General features: G+C 36.8%; 1 protein-coding gene across 2 annotated transcripts; it reads right to left on the reverse strand.

The window, feature by feature from the left end:
- Positions 1–216: 216 nt before the first annotated feature.
- On the reverse strand, positions 217–23476 carry cds2 (CDP-diacylglycerol synthase (phosphatidate cytidylyltransferase) 2). Of its 2 annotated transcripts, XM_077241328.1 has the most exons (14): positions 23451–23476; positions 22369–22586; positions 16053–16192; positions 15716–15812; positions 14266–14363; positions 12865–13004; positions 11134–11192; positions 7166–7248; positions 6911–6998; positions 5953–6021; positions 4843–4995; positions 4406–4525; positions 4094–4197; positions 217–3342 (listed from the first exon to the last, which is right to left on the reverse strand). In XM_077241328.1, the coding sequence occupies exons 2-14, from the start codon at positions 22432–22434 to the stop codon at positions 3210–3212; spliced, it is 1350 nt and encodes a 449-aa protein (XP_077097443.1). In that variant the 5' UTR covers positions 22435–22586; positions 23451–23476; the 3' UTR covers positions 217–3209. The 2 variants fall into 2 exon arrangements, with proteins under 2 accessions (XP_077097443.1, XP_077097444.1); XM_077241329.1 differs by lacking the exon at positions 23451–23476 and having other exon boundaries at positions 22369–22629.
- Positions 23477–25157: the final 1681 nt, after the last annotated feature.

Raw genomic sequence — 25157 nt, forward strand, 5'->3', positions numbered from 1 at the left:
TCACACAGGCGAACATGCAGGCTACAACTGTGCAGGATGCATGTACCTAAATCAATGAGGCCAACTTCATCTCAGATATTTTTCATTATTCTCTTGAAGAGATGCACCATGCAGATCTTCTGATAGTATGTTAACATCTAAAACGGACACACAAAACTGTCATCATTAAAAAAAACTGCATCTGACATAAAAAGGAAGTTCAAACAACAGGAGGAAGAGATAGATAGTATATTTATATATATGCTGAGCTTTCCTCTTTATTAACCATTTACAATGAGCACATCACTGTACACAAAGCGGCAGGGAAAGCACATTTATCTGCTTTATCAAAAATTACAAAACAAAATACATCAGAATTACAGACCATTATTATACTCAATGACAAATAATAACAACAACATAATTTTAACCTGTTGTTGTTCATTTGTTCAACAGAGAGGAGTTTTGTTTTCTTCTCATAGGCAAAAGAAAGAATGGGGTTTAGCGTTTCTATTTTTAGTGTAATGGCTAACACTTTACAATAAGGTCTCAGTGCATTAACTAACACATGACTGAGCAATTAATCTTTTAGAGTAGGCTCCTGCTGATTAATGTTTGTTAACGTTAGTTACTAAATATATAATTGTTCACTCTTTCACTCAGATCCATGAAATAATATTAACAAATATAAGCTTTGATTCGATAATGTATACATAAATGTTGAAATTAACATTAACTAAGATGTAACCTTGTTGTAATTGTAGCCTAATGGTAATTAATACATCGCCAGAAACACAGATAAAACAACTGCACTGCAGTCAGTTTCTCTTTGACACTAGAAGAGACCGCTACATTCGCATCATTTCTAAGAAGTAAAAAATGTCACGGTAGCGTTTACGGAAACGGAATCAATGTATTCAAATAAAAAAAAAGCAAGCCTCGTTTCCCTAGTGTTAACCACACTTAAAAAACGACGGGTAGCGCCCTCTATTGGCTATGAATGTCACGCGTGAAAATACTGATCACAGAAACAAAACGCAACCCCAGCTTTTAAAAAAAAACATGCATTTAAGACTTTCATAATTGTGTCTCTTGTTAAAACATAAATGTTTATGGTCACCGCACACAAACGCACTCCTGACATCAGTGGTTGCACGGTAACATCACGGGTCTTGTAAACTCTCTCTGTTGTGTTGACTAGAAAACATTGAAATTGCTCTAACGTCTGGACTTTGTACGCTGTTTCAGCAAAGGGGCCTATACATACAGAACACAGACTGGCTTATAGGACTATTACACAGTAAAAGATAAGAATAGAATCATCTCTACATCAAACATATACACTATATGATCTTATATAACAACAACGTATACAATCCTAATAAAATCAAGATCTAATAATTTGATAAAATCAAGACATCGAACTGACCTAATAAAGTACAACATGAAAGAAAAAAAACTTTTAAAAAATTTGCACCACATACAGATGAAAATCACAACTTAAGTGTGTTTTATGTACCGAATTGAAAAAACTAAACGAAACATGCATTTATGGTGGATGGGGATATGGAGGGGTTTCAAGTAGTAGCCTATGTACTGATTTATACATTGACTGCTGTGCTTGTTGTTACGTCAGCAGTGAAAAGCAACATCAAATTCAAACCTGCTATAAAAGACTCTTACTTGAGACTCGTATATGGCTTGGGCTGTCCATCAAACAAAAGCAAAAAGTAATTGAAAAAGTAACAATCACAGCAAACTCAGACAATTAGCTGCCTATTTATCTCTCAAGACCTGTGGGTATAGAAATGTTTTTTAAACTGAAAAATAAGATTAAAATACCTCACGTATGACTTGCCCATCACTTGCAAAGTTTAAATAGCTTATCCGTCTTATAAGGTCTGAAAGTATGTGCTAATGTATCTTTACTGATGATATCAGTGGACCACACATACAGACTAACCTGAGCCCATTTCAACCTCATGTATGTTATTGTAGCACTATTGTGCACTACTTTTTTAAAGCTGCTCAATGACACCCATTAAGGTTTCCTTTCAAAAGTAAATAAATATTGTTTATGGCACATGTTAATAATCAACATGTATTAGCAGAGAATAAAATACTTTAAGGAAGACACAGAATAGTTCTGACCCCTTTATCCATGAGATTACACAGTATGTGAAGGTAAAAACAAAACAGATGGAACAGAAATAGACTTTATCTCATGCAGTGAAAATGGTACAAAATGGTTCATATAAAATTAATTTAAAACCAAAACAGTCATTGAGATTTGATGGCCCAACAGGATCCTTAGCTTTTAGCATGTAACAGTTCACAAACAAACAAACACATAAAAATCTTTTAGGCTTGACAAAGATTAGTAAGTCACTGCTCAGTGACATTAGGGAGAGAAGCTAGAAATGAACAACAATTCTTGAACATTGAACATTCAGTGTGAAATGTCTGTCAATATCTTCCTGTCAAACACCCAATAATGAAATCTGATTCTTCTCCGTACTTTACATTCAGAAAGTACAGTATACATGTATTCCCACACATTTGAACTGTAACAGTCACCACCCATTGGGCTGAAGCACATCTTTGATATCAATGACCATATTGCTTTTAAATATAATGTTACATGAATGTCAAAACCCAAGATCAGGGAAAGAAACATGAATTTACAGCACTCTGCAGTGGAAATACAAATTTATGATGGCGTATGGAAACACCCGTTAGCACAACAACAACAAAATTAACAAAGGCTAGCCTGAGGTTGAAATGACAGTGTGATGAACAGTGCATTAAAACAAATAAAACAAACATTATAAAATATTCAGACAATCTATAGGTACGGAACATTTGTACACAAGTGGAATTGTACAACTGCAACAATAAAGTCAACGTCTTCTCATATATATATATATATATATATATATATATATATATATATATATATATAAATATATTCTTTTGTGGCATAAAAGATAGACAAACACAAATAAACACAAGCAAAAACACTGATTTGTACACGCACTCACTCACTCACTCTCGCAAATACACTGAAAATGGAATGACCCAAGTTTGTAGTTCAGTTTTCCGTTGTTTCCCTTCCTATGTTACTCGTCTCATCTCCCACTTGCATTCATGCCTGGATCTGTTTCAGTTGCACTCTCCTCCCTCTATCTATGGCTCCCTCCGGTGGGATGTCCCAAGGGTGGTCCAAAAAGTTAGGCTGCTTCTTGTAGGGCAGGAAGCAGGCCTTTCTCTGTGAGATGAGCCTTGAGCGAGTTAAAGATGTGGAGCTGTTGGTCTAGTCTCAAAGCGAGAAGCTGTTGGATGACTTTAGAGGGGTTTGGCCCTCTAAAAGAGAGGAAATTTCAAAGCAGACTGTTTTTATGCTCTGGAAACACTGACATGATTAAAGATTACTCTGATTGTAAATAACAATGCATGATTATATTAGTCTTTAAAAAACAAACACTTAAACCTAACAAAGAACTTGCTTGATAGAACAATAGAGTGCATTAATGTCTGCCCACTTTTTTAACAGTGTTGGTTCCAGAATATTTTTTCCTATTCTTTTTTCCCATAGGGATTTAAAAAAAGACTTGTATTTTGATAGCATAGCAAGACTGATTATATCATTAGTGGTGCTTTATAGGAGTGGGTTTTCCCTGGAAGCTCTTTGGGTGAGATTTGTTTGCTTAAACTCTCTGACTGGTGGAATTTTCTGTATAGCATCATGGGTAATGTAGTTTTTCACTTTCCTCAAAAGTATTAAGCAGCACAACTGTTTTCAACACTGATAATAATAATAATAAGAAATGTTTCTTGGGGAGCAAATCAGCATAATATAATAATTTCTGAAGGATCATGATTGTGTCACTGAAGACTGGAATAATGACGCTGAAAATTCAGCTTTGCCATCACAGCAATAAATTACATTTTAAAATATATTAAAATAAAAAGCAATTATTGAAATTGTAATCATATTTTACAATTTTACTGTTTTTATGCATTGGTGAGGATAAGAGACTTCTTTAAAAAAAAAAAAAAATGTTCTCGATCCCAAAATTTGGACCGGTAGTGTATATAATAATAACGTTCCTACCTGATAAAGCTGGCGATGTAAACATTAACAAATGTGGCCATGAGGTACTGACAGTCGAATCGGTCCATGATTCCTCCATGACCAGGAATGGTGTTCGCAAAGTCCTGCAGAGATGGACAACACAGAGAAGGTAAGACCAGAGTGTTGAACACAGGACAGGAAACTGTTCATATAGTCTGATCTACATTGTATCACATCTTAATGGGCCTTTCCATTTAAGATGCCATGTAGTCAAGAAAGCTGTAGATAATAGTTTTAAGAGTGAACCAGTTTCAGATCTGTATGATCTGTGGGTGGACAAATTACACTTACCTTGATTTTGAAGGCCCTTTTGAAACCGCTGGCGAAAAAGCCTCCAAAAGGTCCCATGATGGAGGCAAAGCTGGACAGGGCGATGCTGTGGATTTGGAAAGGGTACAGCTTTACTGTGGTCTAAGAAGAAAATGGGAGAGATGAAAATGTGTTAGACACTGACTTTACTTCTATGCATTTTCAAAATAAGTAACACTTAAAGGATTTGAGTTGCTTTTGTTTAAAACATAGTGTTTTTGTGGTCGAAAGAATAGTTAAGCAGAGCTGTGACAGATTCACAGTGAGTGGAGAGTCAGCAGATGGCTGTGTCTGAGCAACTGGTGTAAACAGGCATGAGAGAGAGAGAGAGAGAGAGAGAGAGAGAGAGAAGGAGAGGACAGACCAAATAAGAGAGAGAGATTGTGTACAGATTGTGTACTTGTGAGTGTGTGTTTTACCCATCCCGTGATGGACTGAAGTACAGACGGCAGGCCGTAGCTCTGAAGCTGGAAGAGTTCAGATGGCTCACAGTCCACTGTGAATCTGTTGGAGTCGTTGTTAAACTCAACCGGGCATACAAAGTAGCTATAACCTGCCATCACATACGACAGCTGGAGAAGGGGAGAAAGGTATTCCTTATTTTTCAGATGCATCTCATTAACGTCTTAAAGGTGCAGTATGTTATTTCTCAAAGTTGTTTCTGAACATTATTAATATTTGAAATCAACCCAAACAAACACACCCCTTTCTTCATTGCTCCCCCTCCAAACCTAATCACCCTGCTCTGAGTCGGTCTCGAAGGCGAGTGCACTACCAAGGATGCAAAACAGTAAACACTGCATTCTCTAGCAGTCATCAGCCTGCACAACTTCCACTAACTGGCCTCTGTTACACACGCAATGCAAGAGTGGATGTCTTTTTATCGTAGCAGAAGCGCAACAAAATAATGCTTCACGAAAAATAAAGTGAAGATGATGAACGAACGAAAAGGAAGCACAAAAAAATTAACATACACAATAGTCAATACAAACAAGAGTTCATTGTTAGTTGCCAACAGTACAGCACTTCCAGACAAACAATGAAACTCAAACCCAGTGTTACTCACGTGTGGAGCAGAATCAAAGCAACCGTCTGTTTTCAGGCCTTCCAGCTTAGCTCTCTTCAGCACTGAAAGCTTTTCTAATGTTAATGTGGGTCCTAAAGCTCTTTCCTGATAATAACCCTTCATTTTCCAGTGATATTCTTATGAGCTTTTCTCTTTTGCAATGTCTCTCAGCCATCTCTCTTTCTACAGTCTTCAAATCTCCCTCCAGCCCATTCTCTCTCCTCCACTGTCATACGCCCCCTAATGCTGATTGGCTACATGTTTGTTGTTGTGTCGGTCCGACCAACTTTCAAACAGTGTTTCTCAAATACCGCTTACCCCACCTTTAAGTATAAAGATAATGGAGGAACTTCATCGGCCTATTCCAAGGTATCAATAAAGGCAATTTTCATCACCAAGGTTTCCAATTCTACATAAAACATTCAGTAAAGACCAGAAGAACAGGAAGAAGGTTAATACTCACTAGTATTCCAAAAACAATAGTGGAGAAGAAGCCACCGATAAACCCCTCCCACGTCTTCTTAGGAGACAACTGCAAAGAAACATCAGAACTGTACTAACAATAAATGTACATTACTCAGAAGTCACAGAAAGTATTTAAGCCACACTCATAAATGCATGAATGTTACTGCATTAGACAAAAATAAAAACAATTTTCAAGCAAAACATTTCAGAAGAAGAAGTTTGTTGGTTAATAAAACTGCACATATGCTCTTCAAACTTAAGTATTTGGACACTCTCTGGTTGTCAGACATTATTAGGTATTTATAGTTAATGTGATAAAATACACCTGCTAGGACACCAGTGTGTGAACATCCAATAAAAAGACCAGTTGATTAAAAATAATTTCTAAAATTATGAGTATGGGTTAAGGGTTTAAATACAATTTTAATACACTGCTGTTTAAAGGTTTGGGGTCAATAAGATATATTTTTTAATTTTTAAAAAAAATAAAAATACTCTTTAATACTTTTATTTAGCAATGGTGCATTAAATTGATCGAGAGACAGTAGACTTCTTTTTTATGAAAAAAATTATTTCAAATAAACCCTTTTTACATTTTCATTTTCTATTAAAAAAAAAATGTATTACATTTTCCACAATAATATTAGGCATTAAAAAAAATAATGAGCACCAAAATAAAAATCTAAGAATGATTTCTGAAGGATCATGCAACACTAAAGACTGGATATTAAAATAAAAAGTTATTTTAAATTGTAATAATATTTCATACTATAACTGTTTTAGTGTATTTTTAATCAAATAAATGCTGCCTTGTTGAGCATTTCAAAAAAATCTTACCAACCCCAAACCCAGGTAGTGTAAATATTATACAGCCATTTTATTATAATTAAGATGTTACGAATATTTGATTTTTATATAATATGGGATAATTAATTTGGGATGTCAAAAACACAAACCTTGATGAGAGGGGTGCGACCGAAAAAGAAGCCAAACATATAAGCCATGATGTCATTACAGATAACACAGGAGATGGGAACAATAAACCTGTGCACACAGAAACAGATTACTTTATACAAACAGATCATCTACACCAGAAAATCAACTGTACTGTTTCCAATACAGTATTCTAGGATGTCATAGGATTGTAAAGTTTAAATGTTTACATTTTTTAAATGGTGTTTGATAGTGGTAAACAGGAGGCATCATCTTACCAGATCATCCCCTCAAACAGGTTATGAATGATTAAGTGAGACTGAGTCACCACAATCAGCAGGGTCACATGAGTCCAACCGAACTGAGGAGAGAGAAAGACGGGATGAATAGCTCGATTCACTTCAAATCTGGGACAAAAGGCAGTTCTATAACAAGGAAAAGATAGGAAACGTGTAGGGTCTGTGGCCACGATTATATAAGCAAACATATCATACAGGCTGACATGCATGACAAATTCATACTGTTATGTAGCCTATGTAAATATGTAAGCAGGTGAATGCAAAAAAAAAAAGTACACTGAATTTCCTATAAGGGTGCTTTCAGACCTGAGCAGTTGTTTCGGAATCTGGTACGTTTTCTCCCTTGGTTTGGTTCGTTTAGGCATATGTGAACACGGCAATCGCACTCAAATCTGCACCAAAACAATTGCTCCGAGACTGCCTGAACGAGGTGGTCTCGGACCAATTGCAAATGAACTCTGGGGCGGTTTGCTTGACGTGTGAAAGCAATCCGACCAAACGGTATTATAATTCATAACGGGAAATGTGCTATATAAATAGCAGTAGTGTCTGATTCTGTGAGTGAGCACATTAGTTGTCACAGTTGAAAACCAAAAGAGCACCTCTTCATCTTAACATATTGTGTAATTGCACTTCTCCGTGCAAGAATGCTGTCCTGATAAAGCCTTGATTCCTGCTCTAGTTGCATGATAACATTCATATAGTGTTTGCGTGCGTCTTTCTTGACACGGTTAACCTCTAGACAGCACTGGGAGATCCAGAGAGAGCGTGTTTGAATTTGCTGTGGTATTAATACGAATGTAGTATATCATTTACCAGCGGGATTGACGGCTACATTCGTATAGTGTTTGCGTTTGTCTCGACAGTTACAGATAAAACCACATCGCTCATGGAGCGAGCTTGTCAATTATCTTGACAGATGAAGCAGAGGAAACTCTGACTAATAAGAGGACAGTTGTACTTGCATGTGACTTGCACAAGCACATTTTGGTATGCTTTGAAAGGTTGGTTTATGAAAGCGAACACAACCAAGAAGAAAATGCAACATTGTAAAAAATTAAGTCCCTGTTTTGGAACTAGGGCTGTGATGGTGGCACTTTTTTTTTTAACACTGTGGTGGAAATGGACCAACTACCAGCAGTGACATGGTGGTTTTTAAATATAAATAAATAATAAAGGCTTAAACCTACATTACAACAGACGCGCGTGTTTATTTTAGCACTTACGTGAGTGAAAGTGAAAACCTCTCATTAAGAAACCGCAATTAGATCCAAATAACTTAGCAAATTACAGACCCATCTCAAATCTTCCATTTATGTCTAAAATACTAGAAAAAATTGTGTCCGCTCAATTGTGCTCTTTCTTACAAGAAAATGATATCTATGATAAATTCCAGTCGGGATTCAGACCGCATCATAGCACAGAAACTGCGCTAGTTAAAATTACAAATGATTTAATTTTAGCTTCTGACCAAGGCTGTATCTCAATACTAGTTCTACTCGATCTTAGTGCTGCGTTCGATACTATCGATCATAAAATACTCTTGGATCGACTACAAAACTACACTGGTGTTCAGGGACAGGCATTAAGCTGGTTTAGATCGTACTTATCAGACCGTTACCATTTTGTCTGTTTAAATGGGGAAAAATCAAAGATAACGTCAGTAGACTATGGAGTGCCGCAAGGATCGGTGTTAGGCCCTCTGCTATTCTCAATATATATGCTGCCACTTGGTAATATTATAAGAAAACATGGAATTAATTTCCACTGTTATGCTGATGACACTCAATTATATATCTCATCACGACCAGATGAAAACACTAACTTATCTAAATTGACAGAGTGTCTAAATGATATAAAATGCTGGATGACGTGTAATTTCCTGCTATTAAATTCAGATAAAACGGAGGTACTACTTATTGGTCCAAAAAACTACCCACAAAATCCCTTACAATACAACTTTAATTTAGAAGGATGTCCTGTTACTTTATCCACTACAGTAAAAGACCTGGGTGTTATACTAGACCGCAACTTGACTTTCGAAAATCATATTTCATATATTACAAGAACAGCCTTTTTCCACCTTAGAAACATTGCTAAGCTACGCAACATGCTATCTGTTTCTGATGCAGAAAAGTTAGTTCATGCATTCATGACCTCGAGACTAGATTACTGTAATGCTTTATTAGCTGGTTGTCCTGCATCCTCAATCAACAAGCTACAGTTAGTGCAAAATGCAGCTGCTAGAGTTCTTACTAGATCAAGAAAATATGATCATATAACACCTATTTTATCATCTCTACACTGGTTACCTATTAAGTTACGTATCAATTACAAAGTATTCCTACTGACCTATAAAGCCCTAAATGGTTTAGCTCCTGTGTATTTAACAGACCTTCTATCGCCATACAATCCATCGCGCTCTTTAAGATCACTAAATTCGAGGCTTCTGGTCATTCCTAGGATATCTAAGTCCACTAAAGGAGGGAGGGCGTTCTCGCATTTAGCTCCTAAACTCTGGAATAGCCTTCCTGATATTGTACGAGACTCAGACTCGCTGTCCCAGTTTAAAACTAGATTAAAGACGCATCTCTTTAACCAAGCATTCACTTAATCCTTAACCTTTGATACTACTGCTGAATCAGTTTGAATGCATTAACATTATGAACATCAGCTATGCTAATTATTTCCCATCTGCCTTTCTGCTGTTATCTCGGGACGCTAGTCCCGAGGTAAATAGCGTTCGTCAGCTCCAGTTTGTATCCAGCCTCTCACGGAGACTTCAGATGCCCCAACGCCTGTGAAGAGACGACTCGACGCCTGTGAAGAGACGACTCAAAGCCGGCGATATGTTATGCCATAAATTAATACTTGATTAACTAACTGTATTTTTCTATGTACATTTCCGAAATGCAATTTCTGTAAAGCTGCTTTGAGACAATGTGTATTGTGAAAAGCGCTATACAAATAAATTTGAATTGAATTGAATTGAATTGAAAGACCACACTACAGCCTGTACATTTGTTTTAATAGATATCAGTAAATATTGGTAAACTAAATAATATAAGAAAGTTACATATTTGTTTTATATTTCCCGACAAAGATGCGTCATATAGCCTACTGCTCTACGCTTTGAGAGGGATGTGGGACACGAGCAGGAAAGAGACATTCATTCTCTTTTCTAATATCTTCATGTTTTCTCCTGATCTTCAAAGCAACTGACACTTGTTGAAAAAGGTCTAAAGAGCGAATTTTATCCTCCACAGTGTCAAGACATTTAGGCTGCTTGATTTTGTGCTGCCAGAGAAGGTGAAACTAAAATTCCTAGGGTATGTGAAATGCGCTATACAAATAAACTTAACGCGTCTTACCATAATAACAAGCCCAAATTGTGTTAAATAGAATTTGATGTGCAAGCAAAAAGGTATCAGGCCTATTAAGCCTATATTCACATTTTTACTGTGGTAAAGTAGAGAAAACCCTGTAGGAGCGAACCAAAGGAAGAAACGTTTATAATCCCCCACGAAAACGGATGAGACTTGAGTGAAGATTTGGGAAAATGTCCAATGGAATACTGTTCAATTCATTGATATTCGGGTGACCAGATCGCAAACATAATACAAAGCAGACAAAGCTTCAATTTATGGGCTCACGTTGATGTAGCCTATCTCTCTCATTAGGCACAAATCCAAATGTTTCCATGGCTGTAATGTAACATTTAATTGCTAACCTATTATTTATTTTCTAAACAAAGCTTTGTGCTTTACTCATGTCAATATTCACGTAAACAGCATTTACGTACAAAAAAATTTGTTTTGGCAAGTTTACTCGCACAGCCCTATTTGGAACAAAAAAAAAACGATCTATAGGTGTGAAAACGCCCTAAGGAAGTCTAAGGAGTCGAACCTGTAGAACAGACTTAATGCAACATCAACACACTCACTCACCATGTAAAACTGCAGGCGATAGTGTTTTTTCACCAGGCTCAGAACAAACATGCAGAACCCTGGAAAAGAAACAGACATCTGTTAAAACAGACAGTTCCACCGATGCCATCACCACATGTCTAAGCAACTATTTTTGGCCAGTCACGCTGTCACTAATTATGCCCTGTTTCAAAGGAAGCATCTAGTATAAAACTGACAACGCTGAAAAGACAATCTGAAACTAAATAAATTAATAATCTGAAGTACATGGAAGGTTTATATATGTTTTTAGCAGTCTGTACAAATTGACAAAAGGAACTTTGATTGTTTGTCTGACTTTTGGACCATTTATGGCAAGATAAGACATGATTTGTCTCAAGCAAGAGTGAGCACTGTTCAGCTATTAAAAATGAATACAGCACATTATGCAATAAAATGCCATATACAGAGCATCTGAAAACAAGCAATACATAAAAGTAACTGAAGTGATGTTCCACAAGGAGATCAGGCCTATTTATGAATAAGCTGTTTTAGAAGGTGATTTTCAATCCATCTCTTTCTAGCCTGAATTTGATTTAATTAAACACAATTTGTACTTTTTTTCCTGCTTCAATAAGCATTGTTTGATTGTCTGTTTAAATTGTTATTTTTAACAAAATGTTTTTCTATTTAAAACAGAAAAAATAGCATTATTTTGCTTTTAGCTCAGGAGGAAATATGGTGTCTTGCATTTTTTTGTAAGAGAAAATGAGCGAGGGGTGCACAGACAGGCAGAGAGCCTAACCACATCCTGGATGACATGAACGTATAAAAAAACACACAAAAAAAACACAAGTAATTGACCACGTCTGCATTCAAAATGGTAATATAAAGCATGTCTGCATCTGACTTTGCCTTCAGCACTCTGTTACCCCTTTTCCACCAAAAAAGAACTGGTTCGGAACTGGTGCTTGTTCAAAGTTAGTTCGGAGTTGGTTCAACTTGCGAACCTTCTCAGAACCGGTTTGTTTTCCCACTGACTAGAGTGCCCAGCGAACGACGTCGTTACGTCACTGTGTACGTCGCTATACAGAAACGCTAGCAAGTACATTATTTTGGGATTATCTCTAACTTGTGTACCATGAAGGCTTTAAAAACAATTAAAATAAGTCTTTTAATCTTTTCCTTTGATATGTAATCATTTCTGATTAGTTATGTACCTCTGTCTTGTGTCTTTTTTTCTTTCCGTTTATTTGTTCTATATTTTGACTGTTTTCTTCTTTGCTTACATAATGTTTTCAATAAAAAAAATAAAATTTAAAAAAAGCTAGAAACGCTTGCGCCAACTTCAAGCATAATAATTACAATGGTGGACTACATCGTGTTTCTGCAAATGTTTCTCCTGGCTTTGCGGTCATAAAATATGTTTAGGACACATCTAAACCCGCCTCCAGCCCCGCAGTAAGCATGACACGGTGGTAAAAGAACGGTTCTCTGGTTCTAGTCCAGCAAAGAGTTGGTGCCGCTTTGGAACCAGTTTTCCTGGCCGAGAACCGGTTCTTTGGCTGTCGAAACACAAAGAACCGGTTCGCGAGTAGGCACCGGCTCCGAACCGGCTCTCAAAATGCTTTGGTGGAAAAGGGGTATGTGTGGAAAGGTTGAGAAGTAACTGTGATAACTATTAGTTCTAAAAGTTTCCAAAGGCCTTTAAGCCTCCAGAAACACCAATGATGAAATGAAGTACCGTGCTTGTGTAACAGAGAAGGTTCTAACCTGTCAGGTACAGGGCGAAGGAAATGAAGCGATGGTATTTGCTGAGGATGCGTAGAGGCTCCTCCCTCTGCACCAGACTGAAGAAATAATCTGTCACTGTTTCCCCATAGAAGAAGTAGTTCACACACAACAGGAAGTACCTGACAAAAACCGTTACAATCTGCAGTTAGGCATAATTATCATTATGACAAAGGCCTTTTACATGCAATCATTAATCAAAGTGTTTCTAATGCTTGTGAAAGCAATTATAATGTGCCCATTTGATAGCAATAGAAGATGTAAGAAATGGTAGTTTAGCTGATCATCAGCTGACTAGGATTGTGACCACATGGAAGAACAGTGTGTTTGGCTACACACAGCAGGACTAATGTAGAGAAATAGTTCTACTTATATCTGATTTGTCAGATAACTAATCTACAAAAACTTAAAACAAGTTCAAAGAAAAGTTCACCAGTCTTTGAGTGTTCACACAAATTTCATACACCCCAAAATAGAAATAATAAAGATATTTTGCAAAATGGAATAAAAGACTAGTTTTAGGTGGGGTTTTTTTGCATTGCATTGTAACATTTTTAATAGATATTGAGCATGCATCCCTTCTTAAATTTTCAGCAATCCAATGTAATAAAATTAATTATATAAAGCTATTTAAACTGTAAAAGTAAATCCTTGGTTTAAACCTCAAGTTGTTCCAAATCTGTATTAATTTCTTTCTTCTGCTGAACAACAGAATAAAGCAATTCATACAAGTTTGTAACAACTTGAGGGTGAGTAAATTACGACAGAATTTTCATTTTCAGGTGAACTATCCCTTTAAAACTGACATTTTGCATCAAGTGAATGACAGTTTTGCCAGATTTATAAAGTGTTTCAACCCAACACAACCCTGCATTTTGCAACTTTTAAAAGGCGTTCGGTGGGATTTTCACATTAATAAAACATGGTGAATCTTTCCTGCAACATTTGAAACAAACTAGACTACAGTTTAAATGTGGCCTACACCAGAGTGACTTTCTCATACCTCTATACAGCTGGTGATAGCATGTATAGCTGGATGAATTAACAAGCGCTGTGGTTACTAATTCAACACAAAAAAAATGAAAGAACTTGTTAAGACATCAAGACAGAGCCATAATATGATAAGAAGAAAGTGATGATGATGCCCTCTAATTATAGGCAGTGCGCAGTGGGAGAGGCAGGGAGAGAGAGAGAGAGAGAGAGAGATAGAGATAGAGATAGAGAGAGAGAGAGAGAGAGAGAGAGAGAGAGAGAGAGAGAGAGAGAGAGAGAGAGAGAGAGAGAGAGAGAGAGATCTGGAGTGACAGATAATGAGAACAGGGAGAGAGGGAGAGACAATGAAGTGTGAAAATGAAGGTAGCAGGTGTGTGTCGCAGGTCTCACCAGCTTAGTGTTCTGAACCAGGGCAGGTGGTAAGAGTGATACACACTGTAACCAATTGTGATGATCTCCTGGAAGCACTTAATCTGAACGCACATCACCTGTGGAAGACACAGAGGACAAGAATAAAAAACCAACAGACAACATACTCGAGTGTCTACTGTCTCGGTGTTTTTGAAAGCAAGAATGCATCCTGTGTGTGTATATAAGGCTTTAATTGGCAGTAAATAAAGCTTATTGTAAATATGATATACAGGCCCATATAATTTATTAGCCATTATTAAAAATTAAACATCATCCTGCATATGCATTGTCTGTTAAATTTGGATAATTAATATTCATTTATTTAGTTTATTATATTTAACATTTTATATTTTTTAACTTGCTTTTGTTTTAAAGTTTTTCATCTAATATTTAATTTCATTTTATAAATATAAAAAAAAAATAGTATTTAATAATAACAATAAATATATATTTGAATGGTAAGAAAAGATTTATTCAAGAGTACTTGCTTGCTTAAAACAGAGGTCCCAACTATTATGCTTTGTAAAGTACTCACCTAAAAATGAATAATTATGCATATTTTATATTATTGATAAAAATGTTGTGAAGCCTAAATTCACTTAAGCATCACAACATTGATCTGTCATTGAAAAAGAACTATTGATTTGAGTCTGTACATGATAGTATAGATTTGAATAGGTAGCAGCTATAACATAAAAAATCATATCGGATATAATATCTGTAACAGCCAGATCGTGAATCAAAGTGGACACTTATTATTCAGAGAGGCCTCACAGAGAGCGCATCTGCAGGCCTGAATCAGCAGCTCAGCTGAGTATTAATGTTTAATAATGTTAACCAAATAATCAACATCAATGCTCATCTGTCATGTGCAAAAAAACACTAAAGAGACAATATCTCAACATTAATTGATTTATGACTCTCCTATGAAATATTATCAGCGGTTGTAACTAGATTTTTCCATAACCTGGAATCTATCAGTCTCCTTTATCTCCCATAAGTGTCATCAACTCTAGAAGACCATGACTCCAGAAAATTGGTTGGTGATTTTAGAAATTACCAGCACAATTTTCTTAAGATGTTCCCAATAATCTATTTTAAATCTCTTCTCTGTTTACATATGCACCATAGACTTCATTTATTCTTAGCACTTTGTCAGTGTCATGCTTATCAGGTTTGTTAACAGACTAATGAAAGTGTAAATGCAACCAATACACAAAAGAGATTTGACTGTAGACAGGAGGCAGTTGAGACTAGACCCAAATTAGCCATGTGAAAATAAACACCAAACTTTGATGCTGCATTTGGAAGATTCAAAACTGAGCTGTTTTTTTCTCTAAAAATATGGCATCTGATCAGCTTGTTTTTGTTAAGTCTCAAGTGGCCATGTCCCTTGGTATCTACAACAACAGGTAGAGAAGATACTCACAATCATCATCAGCACTATCGGACCCAAATAAATAATGAAAAAGAAGAAGGAGATCATAGCCAGAGTAAGGATGCCCCTCACCCACCAGTTCCTCCATCTGCATGCGAGACAAACACATCAGCGCAAAGCATATTGGGTGGAAATATAATCTTCCTAATGCAATGACTAAAAGCTCTGGTGGCCTTTTGGTTGAATGAATCATCTGGTGTTTAAAACAACATACCAATAATCCGCTCTAGAGTAAGACACTTTTTATATTAGATGACATGCAAATCCATTATAATTTACTAAAGAGTCATGTTAATTTTATTTCATTTGTTGATTTAGAGACGTTTACCGTGAGGAAAGGCCTGAGAGGGCTTTGTTGAGAACCTCTGGTGTGTCATCGGCAGAAACAGGAACCTCAGGAACCCCAGAATCTGATTTGGTCTCATTGTCTGAGGCTCCATCTCTCTCCTTGCCCTCAGTCTCAGAGCCCTGGAAATGGTTGGAGAGAAAAAAACAAAACAAATAAAGAACGGATTCATTATTTGTTCATTAGCAAAGAATCTCGCAGTTCCATTCAAAAATTTGGGGTCAGTAAGATTTTAATAATTTTATTTGCAAGGATGCATTAAACTGGTCAAAAGTGACAGCAAAGGCTTTTACACTGTTAAAATCTCCATTTCAAATAAATATTCTTTTGAACTTTCTAGTATTCATCAAAGAATCAAAATGTATCACTGTCTTCACAAAAAATATTATGCAGCACGTCCGTTTGCAACAATAAGAATGTTTTAATAAGAAGAAATGTTTCTTGAGCAGCAAATCAGCATATTAGAATGATTTCTGAAGGATCATGTGTCACTGAAGACCGGAGTAATGATGCTGAAAATTCAGCTTTGCCATCACAGGAATACATTTGAAATATGCTATATAAACATTTTCACAATATTACTGTTTGTACTATATTTTTGTTAAAGGGTTACTAAACCCCTGGTCAGAGCCTGACTCCACCCACTGGCAATATTTGAAAAATGCTGGAAAAGTGGGCAGAGCCCAGCGGAGGGGGGCGTGCACCTGAGACGCATCTCTTTGTATGGAACTTGCCTACGTCACCAACAACCGCTGCGTCACGAACCACTGCAAACATCCAATAGGAAAATTCAACTGCAGTAGCCACCGTTCAACCTGAACAGGGCAGCACTCAGACGTTTTTACACCATATATTGTAGAATTAAAACACTTTAAACCAAAATGTCAAAAAATTTACTGGAATCAATGAACAGCATTTATGAAGCTCCATTTTTACAGATCATTAACTTAAAAAAGTTGTTTTAGTGTTTAGTTACCCTTTAACATAAATGCAGCCTCTGTGAGCATAAAATACTTATTTCAAAATTATTTAAAAAACCTATTGACCAACCCCAAACGTTTGAACGGTAGTTTATGAAGCACACAGGATGCGTTCATACTCTCGTCGATGGATCATGCGGTGCTTTTTTTTTCATGAGCAAACAACTTTTGTAATGGCCTCAGTTTTATTGGGCCATTCACCCAATAAAACTGAGGCCATTACAAAAGTAGTCTGAAAGCATGAATTAAAGATAAACACAGACCCCATTTAATGTTTAGGCTATATAAGGCAGCATCTGTATCTAACAGGCCAGTGTGCACAATAACAAATGACCTGCCTTCATCACCATAGTAACAGGGTGTCATCATCAGATGGGGCGGCACCAGTTGCTCGAGCTGTTACGATTGTTCCAGAAACCTCTTTTTTTCTGTCTGACATAAATCATTTGGATCTGGTTGCAACAAGCACCCTAAAGCTAACAGACACATTCACATACGGCTGACACACAACTGACAGCAAGAGCTACAGAAGGATCCAGGGTTTCCATGGAGATGGGCTACATCCTGATATTCAAGATGCCAGAGTTAAAAATACCCTGCCTCTTTCCGCCCACCTCTTCCTCTTAAACTCTCCCACCGTCTGCAAATAACTCATCAGGAACTGATGACATCCCACTCTTCCTAAGAGAGACAATTTCAGTCTTCCTGCCAGATTGGGCCTTTGCTCATCTCAGAGTATTAGCAACATTTCGAAGAAATTGGCAGACAGCAGTGTTAGCCATCTGGAAATGTGGAATTCCCTGACAAACACAACATCAATGACAATCTTAAAAGGAGATGAATGATGTAAGCGTGTGTTAAATGTGTCACATTCATTCAAAACATAATGTGTGATGGTATTAAACCGGCTTTTCACCATTTCCAACATTGGATATGATTGTTGCATTTTGCCCCTAGTGGCAGCTGCACTGAACTTTTTAAATCGTCCGCAAAGCAGCCGATAACCTCTGCATATTCGCAATGGTAAAATTAATGTATGAATACATCCACGCAAAACAAATATCACATAATCAACATAAATAACTACAATATAAAGTAATTATTTATAACAACCACACATTTACTTACAGTTTGGGATGTAGCTGTGTATAAGACAGCGTGAGTCGCGCAACGAGTTGTTTTCTGCAGCTTATTGCGCTTAATAATACTATTTTTAACGTCAAGCAACGGTTTGAAGTAGCCTATTAAAATCATTCAGATATTGCAAGGCATTGAGATATGCATATTGTGATATGTTTATTTGTGATATTTTGATATGTAGTGCAGCCCTAGTAAAGCCCCGTTCACACCGCCAGCGACACGCAGCGACATGATCCTATTCATTTCAATGGAACGCCGGCGACACGAGCGACATTGACCGGTAGACGACAGAATGTGGGCGTGTCAAGCGACAAGAGACAAGTGACAAAAGTTGAGAAATTTCAACTTTATGCAAATGAGAAGCGATTTTCACGAGCAACAACCAATAGGAGAGAAGCCTTTCAGTGGACCTAACGTCATCGTCTCGAGTACAGGCAAGACAGAAGAGTTCGAGGACGATTTCCCCGTTTTATATGATTTGACTGTAACCACATAAATGGATATAATAAAATGATGCATGGAAAAGAAACTGTCGACATCTCAGTGAGTTTACTTCATACATTTATAGTTCGAGTGATGTAATTTTATGATGCAAGTTTAGTACTGCTGCAGTTCATTTTACAGTTTCCCCTGCATTGTTTTGACTATTAGGGACAAGAAAATTGATTATTTGTCAAATTCGAATGATGTTTTAGTAATTTATGACAGTATGAGTGAGTTTAATTTGTTGATTGATCGATCGTTAATTTAGTAAATTAATTTAATCCACTGAACTTTTCTTTTGAGCCTAATTCCTAGTCAAATTAAAATTATATTTCACATGTGATGGTATTTTGTATACTGTAGGTATGACCAGACGTGCAGCCTACCAATAACATTAGAGCGACAGCACTACGAACGCCCACAAGCGACTTCACAGTACAGAGCCTAGCGACATACAGTGACAAAGTCGCTGGCGGTGTCAACGGGGCTTAAAAAGGCAGCTTAACTTCCTTGTACAATATTAACACAAGGACATCCGTCTTCTAATTTCAGGAACATTCTTGTTTAACAGGTGCACAGCCACAGCACATTCCCTAAGCAAACAATTTACATTAGAATGGGCCGTACCAAAGAGCTCAGTGATTTTTAACGTGACACTCTCATAGTAAACCACTAGTAAAATGATTCGGTCTGCTGTGGAAGAATTTGACTACTGTGCACAAATCTAAACCCAACAGATGAATTGGAATGGCAACTGACAAAAGAGAAGCTGTTGCAGCAGTAAATTAACTATTAACAACCATGGTTTTGAAATGAAATATTAATCAAGACATGCATATATGGTTGAGGTGTCCCCATTTTGCAATAGTATCCAGCTGCAGACCCGCAGCACCACCAGTTTCAGAACCCCAGCGCCAGAACCGGAAGTAAGGGGCGGAGCTTAGGTTCTAACACCAGCGCCAGGACCGGAAGTGAGGGGCGGAGCTTACGTTCTAAACCGAGTAACGCCACCTAACGTTTTGGAGCGTAATTTGCTTAGACACGAAACGTCATTATTACACACGAAATGTCATACTTTATACTTATTATAATGATACATTAAGGTATAGTACAATAAGCATTTAAAACATTGATTTTGTGTAATATAATTCTATATAGTTATCCGTTTTATTGTATTATGAGAGTTACTTCCTGATCGTGAAAATAATGCTTGAAACTTATGGTCATTTTATATAAAATATACTTTATTTCACAAGAACATGTGCAGCATGCATTTTTCTTTATGTAAAATAATGTCAAAAATCTAAAAAGAGAGAGAAAATCCGGCATTGTTTTAAAAGAAACCATAAAAATGTACCGTACTTCAAATAATAGCCGAGTCCCAAATAGACGATTGTCTCTTTACACGCCTGGTGTGGCTGCAGGTCTGGGTAAATATAAGTCCGGTCTCAAATAGAGGTCGGGTCTGTTTTTTAGTTTCAGGTTGTATTAAATCTTCTAAAACCCGTCAGATCGTCCGCTTTTTGGCGGAATAGAATGACTTCTGCGCATGACAGGGCGCTTAACGAGCAGAGAGAGAGAGAGCCCCGGCCGCGCGCGCGCACTCTCACGTCTTCAAACAACAGGAGCACTGTCTTGCTCTTTATTTGTCAAATACCAGTTTTAGTTCATACAACGAGCAGTGACTCACTGTGTAATAAAAACATACCCTAAATATTATTTAAAAGGTGCAACAATTTTTAATATTTTTAAATACTTGCAAAAATAACCATGCTTGTGTCATTGTAAATAATTCCGCCCCTCCCTCACTTCCGGTTCTGGCGCTGGGGTTCTGGCACTGGGGTTCTGAAACTGGTGGTGCTGCGGGTCTGCAGCTGGATATATCTCCCATTTTGACCATGTAGTATAGTATACTTCATCCTGAACTCAACAGTGGCTTTCTCTATCTATTTCATTACAATGGCATAGTTTAGTCTAATGTAATAAACTCAGCAGGCCTCTCTCATCTCTCAAATGAATTCTTAAAATTCTTGAACTCTCACAGCAACACAAATACATATCTGTGTAATATCCTGGGAAATGTGTTAAAAAAATCAATCCAACAACAAAAAAAGAAACATTTTGATTGGATGCACAGGTGTGTGTGACTGGCCATATCATAATTATTTTTGATATGACCAATATCAAATCATGATATGGTCAATTATGATTGATTAGTCATAATACAAGAAAGGGATAGTTGTTTTTATCCATACAACTGTTTGGTCATGACCAACATTCTTTAAAATATTTTCATTTGTGTTCCACAGAAGAAAGTAAGTCATAGAGGTTTGGAACAATGTGGGTGAGTAAATGATAAAATCATTTTCATTTCTAGGGAAGATATCCTTCTGAAATGAAATCAAAATGTGAGCAGCAGGAAAATTATCAAAAATACTCTATGTAATGCTAGATTATGGAAGCAAAATAGATTGCAAACTTTCATGCTGTCTTCAAAAAACAAATAGACATAGGCTAGACAGAAAAAATATATATGGTTATAGATTTGCCTGACTGCTGATATACGAATGCAGGTAGCATGTTAAATTTGCATGATCCAGTATCTTAGTCTCAGTGCTCCAGATGAAAAATTAATATTTTAATTTTAGCATGATAGAGACCCGGTCACTAACCTAGCAAGCAAAGTTATAATTACACACGCTTAGGTTTTTCTTTCAACTCCAACATCACCGTGTGGCAGCCCTAAAGATAGAATGGACTGTTGTGATCATTTCGTCTTTTGAAAGAAAAGTATTAGAGAAATACAACAGGAGGAAGTTATATGGTGAACCACACAAACCCAATGACAAAGAAACTATTGACCAAGGATACAGATAAAGCCAGTACAAGACAGTTTAGTTTACCCTAGAATTCCTTAGATTGTAGTTGTAGTTCTACAGACAAAACCTGCCCTTCAAAACAAAAAATAAATACAAATACACAGGAGCACAAATTAGCAAAGTATCAAATATTTACTATTAACTTAGTAATAGTCACTCAAATGAGTCTTCTTTATAAACTGTGATCTTGCTGTAAGGGTTGAGCCCATGCCTGCTACAGGTCAAGAACTTTTGACACATGAATGTTGACTCACCCATATGCCCACGTCTCTCTCATTTTCCATCTTTTCTACCTTAAAATGTCCACACAGTATACAGATCAGTGCATGCACTCCAGATATCCTCTATCTCTGCTGAAAGAAAAGCTTATCCAGAACAGTTTAACCTCCCTGTCCTAAATTGAACAGTGCAGGGATTGTTCATGCCACTTAACTTCATTTCAGCAACATAGCACTGCAAGAAACACACTGGGGCCTGATAGGTGATGTGTTTTGTTTGGGGACACAAGCAGGAAACCTCGAGACCCCTGAAGATGCTTAGATTATCTACACGAGCTCTAATCTGCAATATTACACAGACTCGTGAACGCTATAAAAAAAAAAAAGAAAACATATATATATATATATATATATATATCAAACCAGCGCGTTAAAGGTTGTTTTCGTGCTGTGACATGACACTTGCACTGGGGATCCATAAACATAACGAGTAACCGGTTTTTTTTCTCTCCATGTATGACAGCATGTAACTTAGCTCATATGATAGCCATAACAACATACATCTCTCCACATCTGTCTTTTTATTTGGTAACGTTACCTTATCCTCCGAGTGTTGATGCTGCAGCTCTTTTTCCGTCGCTCCTCGGTGTCGTAAGTCTGTCATGGTGGGCTCGGTTTGTTGAAAATAAAGGCCCGATGAAGTAGCAATCTTCGGGGGTTGCTGGTTGCTGTTCGTTTTCAATGATTGTTATTGGGACTGGAGAGGGCGCGACTGCGCATGCGTGAGCCCAAAGGGAGAGCCTGGAGGAGCGCCCTCTAGCGGCAAAGTTGGGAAAACATGCAGATAAATGAATATGGATCATGCACATTTATGGATATTCTTTTTATCTATTTATTAATGGCATATTTGTGGATTGTAATGAATTTATTTAGATTTGTAGAGTAAATTATTTGTTTTTATTTCGAAGTGAAAAGTTAATATGCTAATTAGGAGTCAATAGTCTACTATTGACCTCACTTCAATTATAAATATAGACCGATTTTTATATAGCCTAAATAAGCTGGCCTTTCAGATCAATCTCTTTTTATGTTAACTCATTTGTCTGTCATTATTCAGTTATTCAACTAAACTGTCCAAATGCATTAATTTCCATCATAGACTGATTTCCATATACTGTTTGATTTAGAATTTTACATTAATCAAAGCTTTTGAAAAAAAGAAATAATTTATTTTAAAAAATGAGATCTGATGTATTGTGTATACAGTATCTCTTTTTTTCACCCAAGTAGTGGGGCAAGATGTCTCCTTTTCATTATTTATTTATTTATTACAAAAACATTGTTTCCATTTATTTATCTAATGTTGTACATGTACATGTAAATTATATACAACATATAATCAACCAGCTAAACGCACATCTTGCAATTTAAGTTACAAACATTGTATCATTAAATGCTCACTGTTCCTAAGGGAAGAACTTTGATGCATGGCCTTTTTATTCTTTCGTAGTATTATTTTCGTTTGGACATGTGATCTCAAAATAATGACCACAGTAGCCTAAGGGTCCCACCTTATCTAGTCAAATTTATTTATCTAGGCTTCTAATAGTTTTAAACATTCAAACTATTAATTGCTGTAGATGTGAAGCTATTCAAAGAGAAGTAAACTACTTAATTTACCTTTAGTTTTCATTAAAGTTTCGACAAATACGCAAGTATTCCTCTGCTGTTTTCACTGCCCTCCTGAGTTCTGCATTAACAGATACACTGCCATCTACAGGACCGGTGTGTAAACGACGGATCTACAGGATCCTTACCTGCTTGTTCATGTGGCGAGGGATTCAAGTCACACTTCTTTTATGATGTACTGTAGGCTACTACTGATGTAAGTATCATGCCACGAGCATCTTCTATTTCTAACATGATAGTTCTCAGTAAGTTTCAATCTTCTGTTGAGCACAAAAGAAGACATTTTAAAGAATGTTGGTAACGTTAATCAAACCGTTGACGGCACGCATTGACATCCTTAGTATTGTTTTGGCTACCGTCGTCAACAGTCTGGTTACCAACATTGTTTAAAATATCTTCTTTTGTGTTCAACAGAAAAAAAGAAGGTTATTGTCTACAGGTTTGAAACAACTTGAGGGTGAGTAAGTAATGACAGAATTTTCATTTTGGGTGAATTACCCATTTAAAGCTGCACTCAATTGTTTTTTTTCTTTGGATTGTTTTACACCTGAAGAAGCGAGTGCTTAAAAATATTGTAAGACAAACAGAACCTCACATACTTTGATCTCCTGAGATATGGACACCACAAACACATACCGCCATTTGTCTCCACACCCCAGAGTGAAGTTGCAGGAAGGCTTCTTTCCCTCCAGTCCTTCCATAACATTTGTTCCTTCTCCTCCCACTTCCTTCCCTTTACACATTCTTCTCTTCACTTAGAAAGATTATATAAAGATTAGAATGTTCTATGTCAATATAAGTGAATTAACAGTCATGTTTGGTATCATTCAAAAAGGTCTCAGTGTGACTAGTAGAATGGTATCATCTCCACAGAAGTAAACCAAATGGTAATAACCTGAGAGATACTTTGCTTATTGGGTGTGCACTTTTTCCTAGGGTCCTTCATCCAAACTACCTCCTGTTCCTCGACAAGGTGTGAACTCCCTGTGTCTATAACTCTAGTCAATGCAAATTCCTATTGTAAGTTCATTCATTGGTCTGAGTATATAAAGAAATGCCTCCAGAGGCTCGGGGCAATTTGTAGTCCAAACCTGCCCGTGATGCTGAGTGTCCTCAAGACACTCAGCAGCATCATGTATTTTTTTTTAATATCAGGTTTTCTCTTTATCTCTGAGTCTGAGCATTTGATGTTATTGTATTGATTATTTTTGAATTGATTATGTAATTGGCATGACACATTTACCTGACTAATAATAAATTGTTACATTTGGATTTATTCTGATTTACTCTGAAATTATTAACTCGTAGATTACGTTAAGTCCATAACGCCACAATTCTACGATCAGGTTAGTAAACGCAGCTTAGGTGGAGCAGAGCACACTGACTGAAATTTCAGAGATCCAAAACACATCGGCATAGTCAATGTATACTTAGAACTGTAGGCTAATAATGGGTTCTCCGTTTAGAACAACAGAGTGTTATTAGACCAATCTAAAGGGGGGTGAGCCTCAACCTCTAATTATTGTATAACATTATTCTAAGTGTACGTGGGAAACTACAGCCTGCTAATACAAAGTTACCTTGAGAAGTAGTTAAGTTGGTCAGCATGGTTCTATGGTAATGGTGGTGGGCTCTGGTTAGATATAATCTTACCTTAATTAAGTGTGTTCAGATCTATGGGGAATAATACTATGGAAT

The sequence above is a fragment of the Siphateles boraxobius genome, unplaced genomic scaffold (genome assembly GCF_051911475.1).
Source record: "Siphateles boraxobius isolate OS27281-9 unplaced genomic scaffold, OSU_SipBor_1 24, whole genome shotgun sequence".
NCBI lineage: Eukaryota > Metazoa > Chordata > Actinopteri > Cypriniformes > Leuciscidae > Siphateles > Siphateles boraxobius.

Excerpts from the sequence above, each read along its gene's own strand:
- cds2 (XM_077241328.1), bottom strand. The coding sequence starts at position 22,434 with ATGACAGACTTACGACACCGAGGAGCGACGGAAAAAGAGCTGCAGCAT. Across the intron at positions 15,813-16,052 it reads CTCTCAGGCCTTTCCTCACG|ATGGAGGAACTGGTGGGTGA; the intron begins GTAAACGTCTCT and ends TCTCGCATGCAG. Across the intron at positions 13,005-14,265 it reads TGGTTCAGAACACTAAGCTG|GTACTTCCTGTTGTGTGTGA; the intron begins GTGAGACCTGCG and ends GGTTTTTGTCAG.